At 46.3% G+C, this 12105-nt stretch overlaps 1 protein-coding gene across 21 annotated transcripts in view; it reads right to left on the bottom strand.

Annotated features, from left to right (window-relative positions):
- BTNL9 (butyrophilin like 9) overlaps positions 1-12105 on the bottom strand; it is a 35802-nt gene that overhangs the window by 8704 nt on the left and 14993 nt on the right. For 2 of the 21 annotated variants that reach the window (XM_086411057.1, XM_086411061.1), the window contains 7 exons: positions 11107-11235; positions 10876-10908; positions 10564-10714; positions 9333-9373; positions 9162-9188; positions 6283-6309; positions 4252-5182 (listed from right to left, as the gene is read on the bottom strand). In XM_086411057.1, coding sequence (XP_086267183.1) covers positions 4566-5182; positions 6283-6309; positions 9162-9188; positions 9333-9373; positions 10564-10714; positions 10876-10908; positions 11107-11235 — 1025 coding nt within the window. In that variant the 3' untranslated portion in view covers positions 4252-4565. Of the gene's footprint in view, positions 1-4251; positions 5183-6282; positions 6310-6818; positions 7274-7735; positions 7954-9161; positions 9189-9332; positions 9445-10563; positions 10715-10875; positions 10909-11106; positions 11236-12105 lie in introns of those variants that run through there. The other 19 variants (XM_086411059.1, XM_086411062.1, XM_086411060.1 and 16 more) reach the window with 17 other exon arrangements.

The following is a 12105-nucleotide window of genomic DNA, read 5'->3' as shown; positions in this document are numbered from 1 at the left end:
AGGAAACTGGGGAGGGAGTCACCAAGGTTTTGGGTGTTTGAATGCATATAGTGAGAGGCAATAACCCTCTCTGGTGGAATACTTGCCACTCCCCTAATCCAACCCTCAAAGAATCATGCAATTTTCGGTGATGACTGCAGGAAGAGCTTAGCATCTTGTTTGAGAGGATAGCATCTTGTTTGATCCACCCAGAGGAAGAGGAAACAGGGAGATGTGGTCCCTGAAAACAGCATGCCCAGTCTGCACTCAATATGCACACACATATGAATTTACTATGGGTCAAAAGAACATCTGGGAAGCTACCCAAAATTAAATCACTTTACTGCATCCTTCCTAAGCATGCTGTCTGCCAAGTGAAGGGATCCAGAATCAAAGGAGTATTGGGCTGTCCTGGCATAAACAGGATGGAGCAGAGATTAGGACTCAGCCAAAGCTGGAGGAACTGAGGAATAGGGAGGATTCAGAGAGGTTGTGGCTGCACCATTTCTCTTGTCTCCTCTTCTTGCCTCAGCACTGAGGCAAGAGCCTGTGAGAGTGGAGCAACAGGAAGTTTTCAGAGGCAGAATGACCCCCTCCCCACATTAGGCCCCCAACCTGCTGGGGTCAGAATTGGATACAAGGTCAGAGTTTGCAAACTAAACAGTATAAGTAAAGCTGTATGAATAGGATGGGCTCTGTTCAAGATGCTACTGAGGAACAATAAGGAAGGATTTCATAGAGGAAGTCAAAGGCAGTGATTTGAAAACTGTAACAGACATGACAACATGTCACGTTACTACCCCATGGTGTTGACTCTTCAACCAGATGGATTCAATTATACATTTAAAAAATATTTTCAAAAAACAAAAAAAAAACAAAAAAATATTTTCTTGTGACTTTTTTCTGATTGAGATGAGGCAGAAGGAAAAGACTCATCAACTTTTTTTTAAATTACAGAAGCAATATATGTTCCCTGTAAATATATATGTGCACCATAAAAATTTATAGCACCGTGGTACCCCACAGTATGAATAAGCCATATTTATCTGTTCTCCTAGTAGCAAGTACATGGCTCCAAACCTCTGTTTTCACTGCTGCAGTGAGCATCCTCTTGCATCATTAGGTGTAAATATTTCTGTAGAACAGATTCCTGGATGTGGAATTGCTTGTCAGAGGATGTTCATGTTTAGAAAAATTTTTTTCATGTAATGAGACCATGTTTAATGAATATGGAAGTTCAGGTGGGGCCAGCTCAGGCAAGGGGGCTCAGCGAGGGCTGCTGAGTCTTGTGTGGGAGGTAAACTGTGACACCACCTCCCAGCACCTCTCTCCTCTACAGGGATTTACACTGGCCCCCTCAGAGCCTCTCACCAGTCCTATAGGGACAGCAGAGCATGATGACTGGCCCCATTTTACAGTTGGGAAAACTGAGTTCCAGGCAGATTCACTGCTTGCCCAAAGCCACACAGAGCTCCTGGTCCTGCCTCCTGCATCACTGTGGCCTGGCTCAGAGGAGATGTGAATGGTGTGGGGGACAGAGGTGTGGTGTCCTCCACATGGGTTGATGTTATCAAAGTTGACCTCAAAGTAGCTGTACCAATATATAAGCCCACCAAAAATGTGCCCAATCCATGGGAATCTTTGTCTTTCCACAAAAGATTCCTGTGGAGACAAGGATGACTTGTGTGTTGCCATCAAAGTCTAGGTGCGCTCAGCTCTGCCAGTCTCTGTGAGTTAACCACAGAGGCCACCTCAGGTAGGGTAAGCCTCACATCACAGGTGTGCTTTGTACACTGGATTGGGACCCATACATAGGTGTTGTTTTCATCCTTTCCCAGGTTTGAGGAATAGCTGCATGGAAAATGTGAACAGTGGGGAGAACTGAATGTACCAGGTCCTAGTTTTAGAAACTTGACAGAGGGTCACTGGGCATAGACTGGAAGGAGGTGGGGGTGATTGGTAAAACTTTCCCTTCTCCCCCATTTATTTGTTCATTTATTTATGTATATCAGTAAAGATACACATATTCTTGGATTCCTTTTTTCTCAATCTATAACTCCTGTTAATTACTTTGATGTTCAAATTTGGCTAATGGGAGTCCCTCCAAACTGGCTTTTCTGCCCAGTTGACATTTCCACCTCTATTGTTTGAGGACTTCTTGCATTCTGGTAAAAGATAGACTCATTCTGCTGCTGCTGCTGCTGCTGCTGCTGCTGCTGCTGCTGCTGCTAAGTCGCTTCAGTTGTGTCTGACTCTGCGTGACCCCATAGACGGCAGCCCACCAGGCTCCCCCGTCCCTGGGATTCTCCAGGCAAGAACACTGGAGTGGGTTGCCATTTCCTTCTCCAATGCATGAAAGTGAAAAGTGAAAGTGAAGTTGCTCAGTCGTGTCCGACTCCTAGCGACCCCATGGACTGCAGCCTATCAGGCTCCTCCATCCATGGGATTTTCCAGGCAAGAGTACTGGAGTGGGGTGCCATCACCTTCTCCACATTCTGCTACATGTTTATTTCAACACTCCCAATCTATTAACTCAGTTCTGGCACTATCCACCTAGAGTGTGCATGCTAAGTCGCTTCAGTCATGTCCAACTCTTTGTGACCCTATAGACTGTAGCCCACCAGGCTCCTCTGTCCATGGGATTCTCCAGGCAAGAATATTGGAGTGGACTGCCATGCCCTCCTCCAGGCAATCTTCCTGACCCAGGGATTGAATCCGCATCTCTAACATCTCCTGCATTGGCAGACTGGTTCTTTATCACTAGCAGCACCTGGGAAGCCCGAGAGATAGGGTCAGATCCCACAGGTTAAGGGCTCAGTCCTGCAAGACTTCCCTCTCTCTTTCAATACCAATTACAAATCCAGGTTGCCTGTGCTTCTGACCCACTCACTATAAATTGGAGATTCCCAAGACCCCTACCTTGAGTTCCATTAATTTACCAGAGCAGCTCACAGAAGTCAGGAAGAGTTTACTAACTAGATTACAGATTTATTATAAAGTGATATAGCTCAGGAACCAAGTAGAATAGATGCATAGAAAAAGGTATGTGGGAGGGGTACAGAGCTTCTTCCTTGATCTCTCTGAGCACCTCTCCCTTCATCTCCAGTGTTCACCAACCTGAAAGCTCTCTGAACCAAGTCCTTTCGGGGTTTTATGGAAAGGTTTCATCACATAGGCATGACTGGTTAAATCATTGGCCCTTGGTGGTTGAACTCAATCTCCAGCCACTTTTCCCTCTTTGAGGTAGGTGGGTAGGGTAGGGCTACCCCTACCCTCTGGTCACACATGTGGTTCCCATGGCAACCAGCCCCATCCTTACTGGCTTTCTAAAAATTACCTCAGTAATATAAACTCAGGTGTGGTTAAAAGGGCTTGTTATGAATATCCAAAGACATCCTTACGACTCTTATATTTTAGAAAATTTCAAGGGTTTAAGAGCTTTGTTCTAAAATCTATGTCAGAAACCAAATAAATATTTCCTAGTGTAGATCAGAACCTCACCATGTATTTTCCCTGCCCCAGCCCTGAAGTGCATCATTTCTCCAAGGAGCCTCGGTTCCTTTCGGTAGTAAATAGTAACTAAAAACTAAGATCTCAGTGCTAGATGTGCTCATTGGTACAGGGGTTTTGTTGTTTCTAAGCCCTCAGTGTAGACAGAGCTAGGAGCTATATCACATCTGTCTATCAACAATATGCATCTATTTCATAGTAAAAACCTTGAGTTTACAATTATTCTTTCATTCTCTCCTTTCCCTTATGTCTTGTTTTATGTTTTTATATTTTGTTTGTTTTGTGAGCTTTTCTTTTTCTTTTTGTATCTCTTGTTTCTGGCTAAAGAAACCTCTCAGCACACTTAGTGAATTGACCTCTTGTTGGGCAATTCTTGTCATTATTCATTTTAATGTTCAAATTGTCCTATAATTGGACTCAATGGAGCCCCTTTCACCTAGTTCCAGTGTCTTTTTGCTATGTTCCCATCCGTTTTTGAGCATTCTTGTACATAAAAGCAAAAGATGTTCTCTACTTTCACCACTTCTCCAAGTTCATTTTGGTACTAATTGGCAGTGAAAACTAGCATCTGAGCCTTAGGTGAACTTATTGCTTATGAAGTGTCATTGTTTCCAGACCTTTGTAGAGCTAGAAAATACATGCAAAAATATTAAAATACAGAAGTTAACTGATACTCCTAATCTTATCTGATAAATTTTCTCCTCGTTTTTCCCCCATTCCAGTTTCTTTCATGTCTTCACAGTGAACACTGTGACTCCTAGCAACATGAACATATGTTTATTCATCTGCTCAATCCTACAACACACACAGATAAGCTTTGGAATTGTCTTTCTTTAAAAAAAAAAAAAAGAAGGAAAAAATCATATTCATACATGTACACGTTCACATCTACATAGGCAAAGGTCTCTCTTTGCCCCCTTTCTGCTACACTGAGCCTTTTAGCCTTTGCCGGCATTCTGTGGCAGACAGTGGGGTTAGTGTATCTGTTGGCTTTACAGGAAGCAGGAGAGCATAGCGCCAGCTGGGTATTCAGGAAGCCGCCCAGGACCCAGTCCAGTGGCCACGAAAGCACTTCACTACAGGCCCAGGTCAGTGTTTGAGGACTCATAGGGTTGTAACCAGGCGTCACTGTCCTCCTCTTCGAGGACGTGTTTCTCACCAACTGGTAATGGGCAGATGGTGAGCGGATCTGGGTGTTCGCTGCCATCGTGGGCTCTAGGCCTGAAATATGCGCAGAGCATCCCCGGGAAGGTGTCGGTGAAGGTGAAAATGTGGGAGCCGTCGGATACGTTGAAGAAGGACAGCTTTCCAGCCTCAATATCCAGAAAGATGCCCACGCAGCGCGGTGGCACGCGCACGCTGAGCGGGACGCGGTGCTGGTCTAGGACGAAGTACTCACAGCTGTTCCACAGCCCCATCACCCAGTAGCCAGTCGCCGGGCTCATGCGAGCATGCCCTGCCCTAGGCACCGCTGCCAGACACACACCGAGGAACCAGCGGCTGCGGCGGCCCACGTGCACCTCCCAGTAGTGGCGGCCAGTGGAGAAGCGCTCCCGGCTCAGGACGCACGTCTGCTCAGACAACCACTGAGGGTTCTCTGACCCCGGCGCAGTCCTGAGTGAGGACACGCTTTTGCCATCCTCGGAAACCTCCAGGCTGGGGTGGGCGGAGCCAGGATCCAGGGTCACATCCACTGCGCAAAGGCACAGGGTCAGTGCCCGCCAGGGACGGTTCTGCCCCCACCGACATCCCTGTCCCCTCCCCTGATAGGCAAACCTCTAGTTCTCCAGATGGAGCAATCGGTGGAATAGTTACCCCTCTCCTGAAGCCCCTCCTACCACCACCCTGGGACTGAAGAGGCATGGAAGTCACTCCCTAGCTTTTGAAAGTGATAAGAGGAATTCATTTCCTTCCTTAACCGGAAGACTCTTGAATTCCATGATGCCATACAGAGCACAGATAGCAAATGAGGGAGGTTTGTGGGGATGGAGGCGGGCTCACTTTCCCCAAGACCTGGGCTGCAAGAGGGCTCCCCAGGTAACGATGGTGGTAAAGAACCCGTCTGCCAATGCCCGAGACATAAGCGAGAGGGGTTGATCCCTGGGTCGGGAAGATCCCCTGGAGGAGGGCGTGGCAATCCACTCCAGTATTCTTGCCTGGAGAATCCCATGGACAGAGGAGTCTGACCAGCTACAGCCTATAGGGTGGCAAAGAGTCCTACACGAAGTGACTTAGCACACACGCACAGTCAATAGGAAGGAGCTTAGGACTGGTTCTTCCTGGCTGCTCTCATCACTCAGTGTGACCTTGAGATCACCAGTGAGCTCTGGGCCTCTGTTGTACAGCAATGTTAGGATTTTAAAACTGAAGGGGACCCCAGAGATCATCTAGTCCAGTATCCTGCACTCCAGCAAGCCATTCCCACCACCCCCCAAATCACACTCATTTGATGGACAGGGACCCCAAGGATCCCTCTGTCAGATAATGTGGGAAGTTCTGCCAGATGGATACAAATCTAGTAAAACCCAGAAAGTTATATGCATGTGGGAGCGTCAGAGTGCACACAAATGTGTGCATGTGTAAGTGCAATCACATTTGTGCATATGAGCATGTATGTGTGCAGGCATATGTGTCATACTGCATGTGTGTGCAAGTGAGCTTATGAGTTTGTATGCAGGCTCCATCCATGGCTGCTGGACAGATCCTTCTTCTAATCTCAGTTCTGGATACCTCCCTTCTGATTAAGATCCAGCCAACTTAATTCACAAGATACAGTTCCTTGGCTTCAGTTACCTGCATGTCGTTGAGCTGCTCTCCACTCTGAAACCAAACAGAGAAGAAAAAGGGACTCAGAGATCTGAGTCAGTAACTCCAGAACCTTGAGGGAGCCTCAAGATGCATGAAGGATGCCTGTAAACTGAATAATCTCATTTCCACCATGATAACTTATTTGGACCCAGACTAGCCTGGGTCCACCATGGCATCTTCCCAGGAATTTGGGATTGGGCAGGGAGGCTGGTACCAGTGCTGGCTTATGCCAAAGCTTGTACAGGCTGAGGTGGTGCTGGATAGTGGGATGCTAGAGTATGTGAGCAAAGAGAACCAATATAGGCAGTTGGGATGCCTTGAAGGATGGAAACAAAGCCTCTATTTCTGACTGGCTTAGTCCCCAGGAGGCCCAGCTGAGCTTGGCTCCTGTCCTAAGACATCCTCTGGACACCCTGACTTGCTCTCTTTCTTACTGTGTGGATTTCTGTTTTGTTTTATCTCTTCCTATATTATAGAAGAGAGCACCAAAGTCACAAAATGCAGAAGCAGTAGAAGATGTCTTCAGAGCTCCATAAATTTATAGCAGGGCCTTTCAACCATGATTTTGCATCAGAATAACCAGTAGAACTTCACAAATCTACAGCTGTTGCATAGAATAACTCAAATCTATACAGATGTCAGATCAGATCAGATCAGTCACTCAGTCGTGTCCGACTCTTTGCGACCCCACGAATCGCAGCACGCCAGGCCTCCCTGTCCATCACCAACTCCCGGAGTTCACTGAGAATCACGTCCATCGAGTCAGTGATGCCATCCAGCCATCTCATCCTCTGTTGTCCCCTTCTCCTCTTGCCCCCAATCCCTCCCAGCATCAGAGTCTTTTCCAAAGAGTCAACTCTTCGCATGAGGTGGCCAAAGTACTGGAGTTTCAGCTTTAGCATCATTCCTTCCAAAGAAATCTCAGGGCTGATCTCCTTCAGAATGGACTGGTTGGGTCAATCCTCCCTAAATTTAGCTGTAAATTCAAACCAATCCCAGCTAAAACTACTTTTGGATGTTTTGGGGGAACTTCATAAATTTATCCTAAAATTTATATTTTAAAAAGGTCCACAAACTTTAAAAAGGAAGGGGAAATGGAGGAGAACTTGTACTTTCAGGTACTTTAAAAGCCAAGGTGATAGGTGACCAAGAGGCAGACCCATCAAGACATGGCAACTGAGTATGCACTAAAGGTGATGTCCACATCGATGGGTAAGTCACAGATCGTGTGTAGTAAGTAGCACTGGGAAAGCTAACTCTTTATATGAGAAAAATCACTGCATTCTTGTCTAACACCACATAAAAAGGTGAATTTTAGATGGATAAAAAGACTTACACATAACATATAAAGTGAATAGAAGAAAACGTAGGAGACTATATTTGTGACCTAAATGTGAAGAAGATCTTCAACAAAAGTTAAAAGACACAAACCATAAAGTAAAAGTGTGATAGATTATATTTTATCAGAACTAATTCTTTTCAATAAGGGGCACCATTGGACAAAGCTAATAGCAGATGACAGAAGAGAAGAAGGAATTCACAATGTGTAATAACAATGAGAGATTATTATCATATATATTATATAATAATAATATTGCATGAAGGATGCCTTCAAGCCCAAAGGCTCCATTCCCCAGCACTGACACCAGCCCTGTCCTGTGAATCAACAAGAAAAAGATAGCAACAACATATGGAAAATAGGCAAAGGACATGAACTGGCAATTTTCAGAAGAGGAAGCCCAAAAGCCAGCTAGCATGTAAAGAGATGCTCAGATGAGTGCAAACCCAAAGAATAATTACTCATCTCCACTGACTGGCAAGCTTAGAAAGCTGGCTCACACGGGATGTGGGCTCATGGAGCTTCCATGCACTGCTGGCATGGGATGATGGTGCTACTTTCAGGAATCCCTTTATCCCTAGTGGGCCAGCACTTCTCCTCTTAGAGAAATCTCCACACAGGGCTAGAAAACAATTTATTCAGCACTAGTGGTCTGTAGTGATATGGAGTTAGAAGGCTGGATGTCTACTCCAGGAGGATGGCTGACTCAAATGGAGTGCTCTGCAGCAAGAGGATACAGACTAGATTTACATGTGGCAGCAGGGATGGATGTTAAAGCACAGTGATGAGTGAGAAAAGCAAGGAACAGCATGAGACTGTAAATATCTTTACAGTAACTACAGTGTATGCGCACAAAACAGAAATTTCACCTCTTTCAAGAATACATACAAAATAAAGATACACATTACTGGGGAAATCGAAGAAGGTACAGGGACAAATATTTACATGTAAGGTAACATGCCCATTCCAGAACCACAGGTGAGAGTTTTTGAGGGCAGGCACGAGGAATCTAGGTGATTCTGATGTGCAACCAGGATTGGCACCAATGATTTACTGTATGCTTACACCTCTGCTGCTGCTGCTAAGTCACTTCAGTCGTGTCCGACTCTGTGTGACCCCATAGACGGCAGCCCACCAGGCTCCCCCATCCCTGGGATTTCCAGGCAAGAACACTGGAGTGGGTTGCCATTTCTTTTTCCAATGCATGAAAGTGAAAAGTGAAAGTGAAGTTGCTCAGTCATATCCGACTCCTGGCAACCCCATAGACTGCAGCCCACCAGGCTCCTCCATCCATGGGACTTTCCAGGCAAGAGTACTGGAGTGGGGTGCCATTGCCTTCTCCACCTCAGGACAATGTAAACATAAATATAAAAGTCAAAGTCAAACATAACCTATACTGAGTGACATAGATTAATACGTATGTGCAGCAATGGAATAAATCAGAATGAAGCATAGTTGGTTAGAGCAGGTGACTAGGATGCTGAGGCATAAAGTGGACAGTGGGAGAAACATGGGATTCACTCACCAGCCTGGCCTTCGGCCCTTCTCCAGTCTGAAGTAGCCAAGGAAAAGCAGAATTAGAACAAAGTCCCTTCAGCCTTCTTGTTCACACATCAAATTTTGCACCCACCCCTGCTCCACTCCCCTTTCTCCTGCCACCCACACAGCCAGCAGGGTTCCAATCTGGCTATCATACCTGCTTGGGAGATCAGAAGAACATTTACAGATAACCAGGTGCTACAAGGTAGACAAGAAGAGATAGTTCTGGGTGGGGGAGAGTCACTTACCCAGCTCTACTTGAAGCTTCCCTGTAAGCAGAACCCACAGAGAAAATATCAGCCTTTGGATGAGTGAAACCACCTTTGCAAGGCAGTTAGGTCGCTGAGACGTTTCATAGTCTTAAACTATTACTCATTCCAATCCTGTTTTAGGTGCTGCATCACCCATCTGCAAGCTTCTTACTCCTCATCCTATTCTTTGCTCTACGGCAGAAATCTGCACAGGGCTGGGAAGGGAAAACCTTTGCCCTGAAACTGCAAGCTCTTCCTAGGGAGGAAGTCCTGGGTAAGTCCAGGCACTGGGCACATCCTGCACGAACCTCAAGGTCACTTACTGGTTACATTATTTTAAAAACCAGGTGGATATCACACTCAATTATTTCCCCTGGCCAGATACCAAGACTGATATTTTGCCACTAGAAATGCATTCTTCTGAGTTCTCTATGCCATCTTTTAAAAGTTAAGAGTAGGAAAGGCAATAATATACACTAGTTCAGACTATGGTGTTAATGATTTATCGTGCTGTTTTGCTGTTGTTTGGTCAACTGCCTTTTGTTTATTTTCCCTGCATGACTAGGTAGACTGCAAGACAAGCTTCTACTTCACTATTTTGTCTGGTGTTTTTCTGGAGCAGACAAAGTGGTTCTCAAGGTCTTCCCCTACCCATTGTGGCCTTCTCCTCCATCCCCTCATCCTTTGAATTCACTCTTTCCTCCTCCCCCAACATGGTTTCAAGGTGCTGAATCTCCCTGGGGAGAAAAGTGGATTTGATAAATTACTTTCACTTTGGTGCAAATTACAGATACCTTCTTTCTCGGTGACATTTGCTTTAAAAAAAGAAGGCTATCCTAGGAAGATGAACCAGAAGGAGGAGACCTTTAACCGTGGAACTGTAACTGAATCATATAATTTGCAGGAGAGGGCCTGGCAAAATCTATCCAGAAAATCTTAAGTCATACTTCCTTGGCAGGTGTGCACACGTCCATTTGGGAGGGGAAAGGCAGGATGTGCAGCAGGCTGGATATAGAATTAGATCACTGTGATTCAGTGCTCTCCAAAGGGGGCCTAAAATCACTGAACCCTTGCTTCTGCCATGGGTTACCCCCCTAGCCCACAGCCAGCACAATGAGCATGGCACCCAGAACTTACCCAGCTCCACTGTGAGTTTCCCTGGAGAAAAAAACAAAGAATAGAGAAAAATTTCCATCCATCACTGAGGGCTTGCTTCTCCAAAGTGCACAGACTTGGAACCCACATGCTCTGGAGAGCCAGTTTGAGCTGGACATGGGGGAGGAACAGGCTCCAAGGCGAGAGAAGTGAAAGTAAACGTCTGCCGCAATCCCTCTCTGCCCCCTCCCAAACTCCCCTAACCCCATGTGCCCTACTTGTCTTCTTGACCCAGTGCCCAGACTTCTGTTACTCAGAGATGTGAGTGAAAAGCCCGTCTTTCCTCCCGCTTACCTTTGTCTCTCTCTGCCTGCTTCTTCAGCTTTTCTGAAAGGAAGAAAAAAGGGGAGCAGAGGTCAGTGCGTGCACTCCTCTGCCTGTTTTCTGGGTCCCATTCCCGCCTTGCCGCCTGGCAAGATAGCCCTTCAGCAATGGCCTTCCCCACCCCACCACCACGGCCGCCTCCACCACTTTTCTCCTGGGCAAAGCCAATTCCAGGAGGGCAGCCCCCTGACTGCCTGGTACCTTGGGACTTCCGTTGCTTCCGAAAGAAATACAGCACGAGCATCATGAGGAGAGCCAGAAGGAGCGGCAGACCCACCAGAGTCCCAAGGAAAGCTCTCTTCCAGGGAGAGGTTCCAGGTAAAAACACATCTGGAAAACAACCACTCATCACTAAACACTAAGTGAGAAGACTGGTCCAGACACTGTATGCCAGAAAATCTTTCTAGCAACTGGTTGGCCCTTTCTGGGCCCTACCGTGTGTGTGTGCATGCTTAGTTGCTTCAGTCATGTGTTCAACTCTTTGTAACCCCATCACCTGTAGCCCACCAGGCTCTTCTGTCCATGGGATTCTCCAGGCAAGAATATTGGAGTGGGTTGCCATGCCCTCCTCCAGGGGATCTTTGTATCTAGCGATTGAACCCACATTTCATGTGTCTCCTGCATTGCAGGCAGATTCTTTTCCCACTGAGCCACCTGGGAAGCCCAGGCCCCACCACAGCCATCTGTAAAATGGGCATGAAAGCTATTGCATGGTGCTCAGGAGAAGTAGCATCTGAGGAAGAGCAGAAACTTGAACTTGCTCAGCACAGAGGGGAAAATACTGCAAACTGAGGGATGTAAAAGGAAGGAGCTGATGGGCTCTGCCCAGTCCTTCATCTTAGAACTTATGTGACCACAGCCCTGACCTCCCTCTACTTCTTCTCACTCTTGCTTTACATCTAAGAAAATTAGAAATCAAGGTGTTTATATCTGAAACCCAGTGAATAATTGCTACCTATTGCTCTGACAAATTATGGAAAATTCTTCAAGAGATGGGAATACCAGACCACCTGACCTGCCTCTTCAGAAATCTGTATGCAGGTCAAGAAGCAACAGTTAGAACTGGACATGGAACAGACTGGTTCCAAATTGGGAAAGGAGTATGTCAAAGCTGTATATTGTCACCCTGCTTATTTAACTTATATGCAGAGTACATCATGAGAAACGCCGGGCTGGAAGAAGCACAGGCTGGAATCAAGA

Source organism: Bos grunniens, chromosome 7, assembly GCF_055505025.1.
Source record: "Bos grunniens cultivar Pamir isolate PY7600 chromosome 7, Bosgru_T2T1.0, whole genome shotgun sequence".
NCBI classification, from domain to species: Eukaryota; Metazoa; Chordata; class Mammalia; order Artiodactyla; family Bovidae; genus Bos; species Bos grunniens.
This window is presented reverse-complemented; position numbering and strand designations above follow the sequence as displayed.